Source organism: Centroberyx affinis, unplaced genomic scaffold (assembly GCF_046629955.1).
Source record: "Centroberyx affinis isolate AG114_WGS23_722 - 3 ecotype Tasmania unplaced genomic scaffold, CSIRO-AGI_Caff_v1 ptg002483l_1, whole genome shotgun sequence".
Taxonomy (NCBI): Eukaryota; Metazoa; Chordata; class Actinopteri; order Beryciformes; family Berycidae; genus Centroberyx; species Centroberyx affinis.
This window is the reverse complement of record NW_027280713.1, coordinates 349451-362907: the sequence shown is the minus strand read 5'-3', so window position 1 is coordinate 362907 and position 13457 is coordinate 349451. Positions and strand designations below refer to the sequence as shown.

At 39.9% G+C, this 13457-nt stretch overlaps 1 protein-coding gene across 2 annotated transcripts in view; it reads left to right on the top strand.

The window, feature by feature from the left end:
* tjp2a (tight junction protein 2a (zona occludens 2)) overlaps positions 1 to 13383 on the top strand; it is a 42972-nt gene extending 29589 nt beyond the window's left edge. The window contains exons 11-25 of one of the 2 annotated variants that reach the window (XM_071534078.1): positions 259 to 343; positions 541 to 691; positions 1179 to 1287; positions 2219 to 2438; positions 3087 to 3274; positions 4098 to 4193; positions 4458 to 4537; positions 5835 to 6045; positions 6228 to 6328; positions 6637 to 6861; positions 7644 to 7748; positions 8691 to 8894; positions 9588 to 9665; positions 10209 to 10294; positions 11328 to 13383. In XM_071534078.1, coding sequence (XP_071390179.1) covers positions 259 to 343; positions 541 to 691; positions 1179 to 1287; positions 2219 to 2438; positions 3087 to 3274; positions 4098 to 4193; positions 4458 to 4537; positions 5835 to 6045; positions 6228 to 6328; positions 6637 to 6861; positions 7644 to 7748; positions 8691 to 8894; positions 9588 to 9665; positions 10209 to 10294; positions 11328 to 11493 — 2105 coding nt within the window. In that variant the 3' untranslated portion in view covers positions 11494 to 13383. The remainder of the gene's footprint in view (positions 1 to 258; positions 344 to 540; positions 692 to 1178; positions 1288 to 2218; positions 2439 to 3086; positions 3275 to 4097; positions 4194 to 4457; positions 4538 to 5834; positions 6046 to 6227; positions 6329 to 6636; positions 6862 to 7643; positions 7749 to 8690; positions 8895 to 9587; positions 9666 to 10208; positions 10295 to 11327) is intronic. The other variant, XM_071534077.1, reaches the window with a different exon arrangement.
* Positions 13384 to 13457: the final 74 nt, after the last annotated feature.

The following is a 13457-nucleotide window of genomic DNA, read 5'->3' as shown; positions in this document are numbered from 1 at the left end:
CTTTAATGAGGCATTGCTCCACAGCATTTAATTGTGTATTAAGTCTTAAGATCCTATTTTTGTTTAATTAAGCATAAAAATTGGCCAATAAATTGAGATGATTTCACTTGTTTCCAGTGTTGTTTCCCAATTTTCTTACATGAAATGACAATATCTTAAAACAAAAAAAAAAAAATGTATATCACCCCACACAGAAACATGAATGCTGTGACTTGTAAACATTACATTTTATATCCATCATGTTTTCTGTTTCTACAGTACCAGCCGTCGCTGTGGCCCCAAAGGTTTACGCTCCTCCAAAGGTGCCACTAAAGCCAAGCATAGAGGACCAGGGAATATATGGGTTTGTATATTTATTACATAACTCAGTTATTCTGGGTGACATTGTATATTTTTTTCTACTGACTCAACCACACATCTGTTTGTTTTGTTCATCTCTCTTAGCTAAAGATACTTTGTAGAATAGAAAAACTTCCATCCTTCTTTCCTTTCTTTTTGCTTCCCTGCATGATGAAATCTTGTCTCTTGTGTTTTTTCAAGGCCAAACACAGTGATGGTGCGTTTCCAGAAGGGCGACAGCGTGGGACTGAGGCTGGCAGGAGGCAACGATGTCGGCATCTTCATCGCTGGCGTTCAGGAGGACAGCGCAGCTGAACAGGAGGGTCTCCGCACAGGGGATCAGATCATGAAGGTACGGTTTCTTTAAAAAAAACAAAAAAAAAAACAGGGAGATACCAATGATTCAGACAACTCAATTGCACAAGATACCTGTTTATTAGCCTCCCCGTTAGCAGGGGACACAGAAAATTACAAAATTACTTGGGGTAGTTTAAACAGTAGTAGTTTAAACATGCCGTGAAGACAAAAGGTGGAAAAAGAAAAGGCAAAAAAGTTAATAAAGTAAGAAATAATGTAACAATAAAAACAACAACATAAACTGACTCTTGGCATGCTGTATCCCTGGGTTTTAAGTTGAAGATGTGCTAGACCAAGAATTGATCACCACTATATTTACTGTACTGTCAGCATTCTGGCCCTTTTGTATGTCTAACAGTGGACAAGAGGTGACATTTTTCTGGAGATATTTTTTTCCCTCTTTATCATGACTTACAGGTTCAGTAGGTTACTATATCTTCTATTTCTAATGCTTTTGGTTTTTGGTGTTTTGTGTGTCGCAGGTGAACAACATGGACTTCAGAGGCATGGTGCGAGAGGACGCCGTCCTTTACCTCCTGGAGATTCCCAAAGGAGAAGATGTCACCATTCTTGCTCAAAGCAAACCTGAAGGTACCAGACTCAAGTCACCAGACTGTGTATAAATAATGCTACTTATAATACTAATGCTGCTAATACCCTAACCCTGACAGTAGTAGTAGTACATGTGTTTTAGCCGAATACACCTTGAATAGTACATGTGTTTTAGCAGAATACACCTTGAAAAGTGTATGTTGTAGAAATCATACTGTTTGAATGGAATATAGCTTCACAAACAAATGTTAATATATAGGTAGCTTTAGTGGAATTTGCATTTTAAAGTATGAGTGTGTCCTGTGTTGTGAAGTCTGTATCTTGAACTGTATCCTGTGTCCTGTTCTGTGCATCTGGCGTCAAGTTTATTTGTATAGCCGTTAGTCACAGTTACTCAGTCTCAAAAGGTTTCACAATGCCCTCATTTTGAAACAGTAAATGAAACCATAGACCCTCAATGAGAACAAGGAAAAACTCCCACGAAAACCTCATTAGGACAAAGAAAAATGAAATAAACCTTGCAAAGAGGAAAGTTGTGTGTGCAATGGGTGCTGAGAGTGGGCAAACCAAGTTTAAATGTTGATAACAGCACAACGCATACATAAACAAAACAAAAATACACAGAAAAAACAGAGTAAAAGCGCTGGGGTGAACATCCAGATCATCCAGACGTGCCCATACACACACACACAGCGGACAAACTCATTCACTCACTCCCTCCCAAACAAACAGACACACCAACATGAATGAACAGGTGCACACAGACCGGGAAAACAGGACACACAAACTAAATTCCCATAGGCAGGAACCTGAACTAGTGCTAACTAGCTAGTCTAACCGTACTCTATGGAGAGTCTGAGTCACTCCCAAATGATAAATAAATAGGTTTTAAGTCTGGATTTAAAGATATTTCTTGAGTTTGGAGAGGCCCAGAATGACAGCAGGTTTCTTTGTTTACTTTATGTTCCAGTGTACAGGGATATTTTAGAGTCTGGAAGAGGCGACTCCTTCTTCATCAGGACCCACTTTGAGTTCGAGAAGGAAGCTCCTCAGAGTCTTCCTTTCTCCAGAGGACAGATCTTCAAAGTGACGGACACGCTTTACGATGGCAAGCTGGGCAACTGGCTGGCAATCCGTAGTGACAAAGACAACCAGCTGCTGGAGAAGGGGATCATCCCTAACAAGAGCAGGTATGCGTGTGTGTGTGTGTGTGTGGTGGGTCGTGTACAGATGGTTGTGGGTTTGTCAAAGAGGTGGGAATGATGTGTGTGCATTTATAAGAGAAATAGAGGGGGAACAACTGAAGGTAAGAGAGACTTGTTAACAAGGTTCTTCCTTATTATAAACTTCATATGCTGTTGGGTGAAAACTTTGTATTTCAAAAACTTCAACTTTTCAGTAACTAAGAAAAACAGCCTTGTTTTTCGCTTGACCCACCATGTATTTTTGAGTTTATCCAGTGGGGTTTGACAAAGGTTTCAGAAGCCTGAGGGTCGGAGAATTTTCTCAAACCATAGAGGAGCATGTAATCCTTAAATTCAAATTAAAACATGGAAGGTTTTCACATGACAACAGCGATATTCTAGGGAACTAAAGCTGAAGTCTCACCCAGTAGCCACATCTGTAATGTTAGTGTTGGCCCCGCTAGGACAGATTTCTATCATACAGGGTCTTCTAAATCCAAAACCACTAGATTCTGCTTCATTAACAAATCAAACCATATTAGGCCATTTCTGAAACATTTAGAAACCCATTATCCCATGAATTAGAATGGGAATATATGAGGATTATAGCAGGCGTGACGCTGACTTCAGCCTTCCTGTTGTTTCGCACCACAGAGCAGAGCAGATGGCGAACGTCCAGAACGCTCAGCGAGCCGCGTCGGGCAACGACAGAGGAGACTTCTGGAGGCTGAGAGGTCAAAGGGCGGCGAAGAAGAAAGATCTCCGCAAGAGCCGAGAGGACCTGACTGCCACTCCAGTCACCACGCGGTTCCCTGCCTACGAGAGGGTGGTGCTGCGTGAAGGTAACCTGAAGATCCTGTTTACTGTGGTGCCGCCATGTTTATTACTGAGAAAGACATTTGATATAAAAAGCAGTATTGTAGTTTGTGGTCTTGTACAGAATACTGTAGCACAGTGTGTAGAGCGGGCTGGTGCAGATATGGAAAGTTCATAGTACGATTATCTTGACCAAAATTACCTCGATATACGATATTACCTCGATAATTATTAAAAATATGAAATCATTAAAAACAGTACTAAAATACAATTATAATTGTACTTAAAAACTAATTTATCATATCAATCACAAGACATTTTACTTTTTTCTTTAAAAAAAAAAAAAATCTCTCTCTCTATGTATATAAAATGCTGGTTAAGCTTTTAGAAACAGGACAGTTTTAAACAACACAAATAAAAAAGTGAAACGAGTGTGGATGCAGACCAGTGCTACTGGACTCAGTCAGCAACATGAATAAAACAATTTATTAGAGCGCTCCCTGTTTTGGGGAAAGTAAAAAATCAGTGATGACGGGCGAAAGGCGCAGTTAATAAAAATTAGAGGCGGTGTCATAACCGTTACTGTTTTTTACCACAGTATATAGTAATACCGGTTATTGTCTGATCCCTAGTGTAGAGCGAGGTTTTACTAGTAATGACAGGGTTTGATTTCCAGTGGTACCACCATATTAAAAACGTATGCACTTGTGGTACTGCAAGGTGCTTTGGATAAAAGTATTCCCAAATGACATGACATTGTGTTACATTATGCAGTTTCACAAGAGGTTTTATTGTTGTTGTGTTTTCCTCAATGCCTCTGACTAAACTTGTATCCTGTTGTGTGTTCAGCTGGTTTCAGGAGACCTGTGGTAATATTTGGGCCCATTTCTGATGCAGTCAATGAAAAACTGGCCAACGATCTGCCTAACGAGTTTGTCATCGCCAGTAAGTACTTGGTATACTGCCAGTTCATTGAAATGGTGTATTAAATCATACTTTATTTTGCAATGTTTTATAGCATATATGAATACGATTGTCACTCTACAAAAATACATTCAATATTCAGAGACTGTACAATATTACTGTGTCAGTTGTGGATGTGTCTCTGTACCGGTGCCACCAAAACAGATTCCTGCATATACATAAACAGTATATATATATGTTGTGTTTTGTGAATTAATTGATTCTGATTTTATTGTCTTCTCTCAGAAACTGAGCCCAAGGATGCAGGGACTGAGAAATCTTCAGGAGTGGTGAGACTTAACACCATCCGACAAATCATTGAGCAGGTATAGTGAACGACCTTCATTGTCCTTACTTCTTCATATTTTCTATCCTCTGCCTTAACGGGGAATTCCATTAAAACTGATTTTAAGTCATCTTAGCAACTTAAAAGTCTTACTCATCTCATCTTAACCCTTGATGCCAGGTTATGTGACTGTTTCCTACCCTATTCTCATTACCACTTACCATTAGACTGAATATTACTTTCCCATGCTTTGCTACGTTACCAAAACTATCTTTCTCATCCCATGCTCTGCTGTTACTCACCTTTGTTTGTCCTCTCTCACTGTACCCCCGTTAGTTATTTTCATCACACACCATAATGACTCAAGTTATATTGCTCCTCTCTACCTCTTGCATCACCATTCACCACCAGCCTCAGTCCCAAAATATCCCACCATGCCGTCTTCCTCTTATTACGTCTGACTCTTTCCCACAGTTGACTTTGTAACACTTCTACTAAATGAATCTTTGCCACAGCTGACTCCCTATTACTTTGTAACACGTTACAAAGTAACTTTACTTTCTAACATGTTACAAAGTAATGCGTTAGTCTAATCACAGTACTTTTTCCTGTAACTGAGTAAAGTAAGATATTACTGTTCCAATTTCAATCACATTACAGCTACTGATCTAACAGATGGGTCGTTACCTGCATTACACTCTTTAGCCTTTTTCACCTCTAACCATAATATCAAAATTACTAGTAGAGAGCACATGAACAAGCCAAGAAAGCGATCATTATGACTCAGAAAGTCGGAATTTAATGCTGTAGACTCTTTATTTCTTTATTTAAAACCTTAAAAGAAAGATTTTGTGTCTCATTATTTAGATACTACTGCTGGTAATGTGGTCTTCGGTCTACAATATTCACTGGCCCAATGAACGCAAGTTGCACAATCGTTTTAGGTTGTAACGCAAAAGTAATGTAACGAGTAGTTTAAATAATTACTTTTCTCGGTGAGTAATAAGTAAAGTAATTCATGACTTTTAAGAAAAGTAAGGAGTAATGTGTAATTTATTGCTTTTTTCCAGCAACGACCACACAACAACGACAACACTCTTACTGATTCATTACAATTTGCTCTGACAGAATCTTTTCTCCTTCACTGTTTTCATGCAAGCTGGCAATAGTAAATATTGGATAGAAATACGGCAAAATGAGTACGAGAAGAGTACCGATTCTGGAAAAACTCCTACCAAGAATTGTTTCTCAAATCGGGTACTATTAAGGTACTTCTTCAGTACCGATACACCATGCAGCGCTCACACTCGCCTTTTCTCCCTCCGATGTTTCCTCAGGACCTCCACGCTCTGCTGGACGTGACTCCGAAGGCGGTGGACACCCTGAACTACACCCAGTGGTATCCCATCGTGGTCTTCCTGAACCCGGACAGCAAGCAAGGAGTCAAGACCATGAGGAGCCGCCTGGTGCCCGGCTCCAACCGCAGCGCGCGCAAACTCTACGAGCAGGCCGTCAAGCTGAGGAAGACGTGCTCACACCTTTTCACCTGTAGGTCGCACCCTTTGTCTTCTTCTCTTCTCTCTGCTCATCTCTTCTTCTCTTTTTTATTCTATACACATTTTGCTGTTGTGTTTTCAGGATACAATCATTTGTGTTGTGTGTTTGGGACCGATTAAGAAGATCCATGTCCCTAACTTGCCCCCTAACTTCTTTTGTTTGTGCACATTTAGCGACCATTGACCTGAACTCGGCCAATGACGCATGGTACGGCAGTGTGAAAGACTCCATCCGGCAACAGCAGGAAAGAGCTGTGTGGGTGTGTGAGGGCAAGGTGAGCTTGAATGGATTCATAGTGCTGCTGTCAGAATAAAAACTTGTGTTTTTTAATGAGTCCACTTTTCAAGAATTTGGAGAATAATTTTCTGCCTGATGAACATGCATTTTTGAAATTTTAACACGAGTTTTCGAATGGGTTTCATTGGCCGCAAGGATTTTCTGATACAGTAATAATATAAACTTGTTAGCAAAGTGTGTGAGTATGAAAGAGTGAGTTGAGTCAGTATTGGGTTTGTGTTCACATAAACTCTCATTTTCTCTCTCTATCTCTCTGTCTTGATCTCTGTCTTTTCCAACCGTCAGTTGGACGGTTCGGAGGAGGACCTGGATCTCCATGACGACCGTATGTCCTACCTGTCGGCAATGAGCGCCGATTACCTGAGCATGGACAGCCGGCTGACCAGTGACTATGAAGACACAGCGGACGAGGGCGGGGCTTACACCGACAACGAGCTGGACGAGACGATGGACGAGCCGCAGCCCGTGTCGGCCATCAGCCGGTCTTCAGAGCCTGTGCTGCCGGAGGAGGTAGGCGTGGCCAGTCACCGTCACCTGCCTTTTACTGCCATGTAAACCCAATATGTTGCAGTGACAGGCGGGATATATAGTAACGCTAGTATATGATTGGCTGATGTTGGAAGATTTCACTCAAAAGTTCAGCTGCAGCTACGTTTTCCATGCTTCCATAACAGTCGCCTCGTATCCATTCAAGGAATAGAGACGACTGTTATTGTGGAAAACGAATGGACTTGCAGCTAGGGCCAGGGCGATAATTCAGTATGATCGTTTATCGTCTTTCAGTGGAATCATATCATGATGATATGGTGATTTGGGGATATTGTGACACTCAATTCTGCTGTTCAAACTGACCATAACAAACACATTTTATTTAAAAACTGACAAAATGAGGTATGAAACATTTTAAGGAATACTACTTGAATGTTTGTTTGACATCACACCTAACATTACCATACTTTAATTTGATTATTTAATGTGATTTTGCATACTTGACCCATATCATATCAATATCAATATATATATTGATATAAAAAAATCCTTATGATTACCATGATATTGAGTTCAACCTTATTACTCAGCCCTACTTGCAGTGAATGGTTTCTCAAGTTACTGGCAGGGTGTGCACACATTTAGTCGCCCGTGTAACCTGTGACCTGTGACCCTTTATGTCTCAGTCACTCTTGACACCTTTCACTCATCGTTGTTTTAAAAAACATGTGTGCCTGTGTGTTTGCATAGTGTAAGTTTGTCGTCATTCCTGTGTGTTTTCCCCCTCCCCCTCCTGTGTGTAGAAGCCTCACCCTGAACCCCGGGCTCGTATGAGGAGGTCAGGCAGCAGAGAGATGCTGAACAGAGACCCCAGCCCGCCCCCTGCCTTTGTCCCTGAACCCCCAAAGGTGAGATCCTGCCCCTCCTCCCCGAAAACGGCTCGTCAAATTCATCTGTTCTAGTTATATTCCTACACAGGTCTGGAATGGATGGAAAGATGTTGTTTAGTTTCAAATGTGCATATGCAGAGTTTTAATAACTAAAAGGTTCTGTGTGGACTTTCCCCTTTTTTTTCAACAGTGTGCAGGAGCCTTTCTTCTTCTGATGTTTTTTGTTGTTCAATACTTAAGCAGCTGTGGTTGATAATTATCTGGGCTGGTATTGACACACCCGACTATTTCTCAGCAAGATTGTAAAAATAACTGAACATTTTGTCAGAATGACAAATGTCTGAACCACTGCCTGAGTCGAAAAACAGTAAAATAATCATTACAAGGTGCTATAGATTGCCAAACTCAAAATCATGTTGATAGAAAACCAAGACACTCTTCTTCTTTTATCAAAAACAGAATGTGTTTGCATATACTAAAAAGGATATTCAAAACACGTGTAACACTCAACTTATTCCAGCTGGAGAGTTAAAAATATGAAAAGTATATACATATTAGTGCTGAAATGATTAGTCAGTTAATTGATTAGTCGATCAACAGAAAATTAATTGATTCAAATTTTGATAATGAAGATTAATCAATAGTGAAAATATTCATTAGTTGCACCCCTAATACATCTATAGATCTCAAACACACATCAAAGAAAGGCAGTAACGTTGCCAGTTTGAATCCCTGGTTTGGAAGAGTGAGGAAAAGTAAATCAATAACACTTTCCCCTCCCTCTCAACTATCAATCTATCAATCTATCTATCAAGCAGCAACTCCAAGGTCTGAATTTGAGCATGAATGTGAAGCAGCACGGTGATGAAGAGGAGATACAGGCTCACCAAAACCCTTCCCTAGCTGAATAAAGGTTAAAAAACGGACCATAACGTACTAAATTATCCTTTCCTCGGGCAGGTGCGGGCTCAGACTCGCCATGACTCATCTCGGGGTTACGACTCGCACTCCAGCAGCACCATCAGCAGCGACGCGCCCGGGGGGAACAAACCCGCTCCGCCCCCCGTGGCCCTGAAGCCCGTCTTTGCCCCGCGCCTCAGCCAGTCATCGGAGGACCAGGGCCAGGGGGGCGACGACCCTGCCAGCCGCTCCTTCCTGGGCAAGGTCAGTACCGAAACGTGTGGGGCTTTTGTTTCCACTTGCATTTTTTGACCGGTGAAATTAGCTTACTTCTGCAACAGATTCCTCTCCCCCAACCTGCTCTACCTCAGTTTTCTTTTTAAAGCGGAACTAAACAGCAGAGTTTTGGCTGAAGTGCAATTTAAAAAATGCCTCCAGAATGTGAAAAACAAAAAAATAAAAGTATCAATATGGTTTGGGAGGTTAAGACTTAAGACAGATCCTCATATTTTACTTTGTCATCCAGCACCTCAAATCCCTTTTGCTCTTTCAACTGTTTTGCCCTTGATATGATTAGAGATGAGCTTTGACAAATTTTTTCTTTCACTGATGGTAAATAAAATGTTTTATTTCATTTGTCTTTTTTTCTACTTGCTTGCGTCTGTTTCTAAAATAGAAATTGGGTGAACAGGTAATTGAATATGTATCTATTTGTGTACAAGACAGTGTATTGTCTTTGTCCACGTTTTAAACACCATAACCATTTGTAATTGCTCATCCATTGTAATGACTTTATACTGTTTTCATTTCATTATATCACGATCATCTTTTTGTTTAATTCGGCAGTCCTTCTTGTGACTTCTTCATATGAACCATGCCATATGGATTGATATGGATGTATTTATTATTAATCAACAAAAATGTATTGATAACTAACATTTATTTATTCTTACTAAGGTTAAGGCCTTTGAGCAGATGGACCACCTGGCCAGAGCCCAGAGGATGCTGGAGCTGCAAGAGGCTGAACATGCTCGGGTCAGTACTATTACTATTACTATTTCTATTTCTATTACTATTAGGGATGGGACTATATATCAAAACTCAATATGGTTGTGATACAAAAATGTAACAATACGTATCAATGGACAGAAAAATGAATCGAGTTATAAGCTACATTGTATTCTTCTGAATATTCACAAATGAGACGGCTTGTCCATCACAATTCCACAGGCTCTCCATCCATATTATATTATTTACACTTTGTAATGACATTTTAAAATTGTTGTTTACATTCTAGTAAGCCAATGCCATCGCTAGAAAGATTTGTGTCTCAGAGTTCTCATAAAAGTCATTTCAGTCAGGTTTGCATGATTCTAATGAAACTTCAGCAAGTAAAAACGGCTGGAGAATGCTGGAGAAAATATTCTGCGAATGCTCCTGTCTACTTGGAGTAATATCATGTAGAGTTGTATCCCTTGCTAAACACTCTGCTGTGTGTTTCAGTCGACATGTTGTTGTCTTGTATTTCTTTGTATTAGTTTTGACATAACTGGGCCCTTTGCCCTTCTCTCTGCACAGTTGGAAATCGCCCAGAAGCATCCAGACATCTACGCTATCCCAATGAAACTGCCAAAGCCGAACCACAACCGTCCACAGCCGATAGGGTAAGGGCCTTTTCTGTGACTCTATGCTAATCAAATTAAGAAAGGTAGAAGACACACATCTAAAAAACAGTCAATACAGGTGCAGGACAGAAACAAACAAACAATGAAAAGAGTAGAGTCCGCACAACTGCAAATCAGCTGCCAATGATTTATTAGATAGTAAATATGTAGGGCGAGCACTCACAGTTCTCTTCTTACAGTTATATTTTTATTATAATTTTTGAAAACACACAGATGTTTCAGGTGATGCCTTCCTGAACAGGCATGCTTCAAAAATAATTATAAAAAATATAATTGTAAGAAGAGAACTGCGTGTGCTTACCCTGCATATTTATTGTCTGATAGTATCTTATTTGTGGCTGGTAGTAGGGCTGAAAGATATTGACAAAAAAAAAATCGAATTATGATTATTTGACAGAATATTGCTATTGCGTTTTAAACTGTGATTCATATCATCACAAGTTTTTCTTGTCCTAAATTTTTTAGAACTTTGTTTAATTGTCTAGACATCAGTGTGCAGGATTTACTGTGTTTAAGTATGATGAAAGGTTTTCACCAATATTGTACTTGATTCATGGACCAAAGATTACCTGGAGCTCTAAAACACCTCGTTTAGAAATCCATTTTGGACATCTCTCTCTCTCTCTCTCTAAAGCAATTAATTGCAACCTCTTCATATTGCGATTTTGTTTTGGGTTTTTTTCGATTAATTGTTCATCTCTAGCTGGTAGCAGCCGTAAAGATTTGAAGAGATCTAAGTAAACGAGTAGTGCACGTTTTATCTGTCCTCACCCAATGATTTATTAACCGACTGACATTAAATCAGCCATTGTTATTCAGATTTTGAAGACGGTGACCTGATGAACAAAAACCATAACACTTGCTCAAATCAGCCATAGAAAAAGCATCTGGATAAGAGCATCTGCTAAATACCTAATTCGTAAATTGTCACGCTGCTTTCTGAAAACTGATACTGAATATCCTATCGCTGTTATTTGTGTGTGTGTGTGTGTGTGTGTGTGTGTGTGTTCAGCTCAAGCTCCAACCCAGAGCCCCAGACCCCATCCAGACCGCCGTACACAGAGACGAAGGGCCACTTTGGCGCCGAAGACGACGAAGAGGAGTACCGCCGACAGCTGGCCGACCAAAACAAGCGAGGCTACTACAACCCGCAGAAATACAAAGACACTGAGCTGTAGGTCGGGTCAGCTGTGTGTTCCCCAACCAGGAAATGACGCTGGAACAACACCCAAACTTCTCTTGACGGGGCATTGCGTTGTTCAGTCCCACTCGATTCCTCCCACATTGACACAGCAAGCAGATATTACTTGTCAAGTTAAGTGTGTCTTCACCTTGATGTTAACCCTTAAAACATTTTAATAGTTTGTAGGTAGTTATATTCTTCAAAAAGATGTCATTTTCAGCATTTGATCTGCGTGCCAAGTTTAGGACGGCGCATATTTGTTTTACTTTTCATTGTTGTCTCGATAAATGTACTTAACATAATTTTTTTATTGAAAAGTAGCACAAACGTGTGTTGAGCCACACGACGCACACAAATGAGTTGAACATGGCACATTCCTTTTTAAGAGTATATTTTAGCAAGTTTACCTTTCCACCTGTCCTGAACAAAACGGTTGATTTCTGATATTTCACTGTATATATTCTTCATACATGTGTGTTTAAAAAGGTTTTTGTTACATTAGGACATAGTTTTGTTTTTTTTCATTACGCAAACACCATGCTGAACCCATACTGGACCCACCGTGGGTACCATGTGGTTTTCCATTGGATTACTGAGTACTGAGATCACTTGTGTGCCACCAATGTAATTACGGCCTCCACTAGTACCTTTTGGAATACGGCCTGTATCAAATTTTGTGTACATTGATATGCTTCTGGCATACCCATACCAAACCTGACTGTGCTAAGTATAATGGAAAACACATGCCATACTGTGCCAGTATGAGCCCAGCATGGTATATAGCAGCATGAAATAGAAAAAGCATAAAAGAACGATACAAACTGTTTCTGTCTGCAGCTGCTTTGTTGCCAGATAGTTTGTTTGGTGGGAATAACCTTCCTTTTCTATTCACCTTCATGTCAAATCATCTCTGATTTATTGTATGCCTCTGCATTCCTAATTGGATGTCTGTATATATGTGTGTGTGTGTGTGTGTGTGTGTGTGTGGGAAGCAGCACATCTTCAAGTGCCTTGCAGCTCTGATTTCAGCTCACAGTAAGAACTTGACGGCACGAGGCTCTAAAAGAGGCGATGGGTAACAAAAAAACTGTTTAGTGTGCAAAATATTGGGAACACCGGCTCGCTCCATGAAATAGGCTGATGAACAATGGAGGGAAAATAAAAAAGTCAGGAGGTTTAGAGTGCAGTTTATTGTATCTTTATCGGTCAACTTTTTGACTGGTAGACTTTTCTCAAGACACACAAAAACGTTCTGCAGAAGAAGAAGTTGTAGATTGAATCAGCTGTTGGCTAAGCCTCCCTACTGTTTTTATTATTTGTTTTTTATTTTTTTTCCATTTTTCATTGGCCCTTTTTGCGAGGTTGTGCAGGCTGCCTGTAAAGCGCTGTGATTTATTATTTAAGTCACCTGGAATGAACGGACCAAGTAAATGTGGGTTTGTCTTATTGATTTCACTTATTAAAAAATGATCATGAATGGGACGTATAAATGACAGTGAAGAGACAAGTTAAAGAATTTTTAAGGCTTAAGACATTTGACACGTTGAGTGAAACTCAATTTTAAGATGTTCCTAATATTTTGTACTCTGTAACTTCTCTTTATTAGCTGCTTGCAACCAGAGACAATCACGTTTATATTGCATATATATTTTTTATGGCATACACAGTAAACTCAGTCCAGTCTTTTTGTACAAGCGGGAGTATCGGGAACCGTGGTGATGACAATCATGTCAGTTGCTTTGTTCTAAATGTCTGTTAGTATATGATTCTCTTTTTTTTTTTGTGATCTCCCTGACGGTAAAAAAAACAAACTCTTGTGACTCTTAGGAGTGTTTATCCATCTGAAATCTGAAATTCAAATAAATAATCTTTAATTTGTTTTTTACATTGTGTGTGCTTGGAGTTATCAGGTTCCAGCTTTTTCTTTCCGAGCAGCTGTGAGAGATTGGCTGTTAAAAT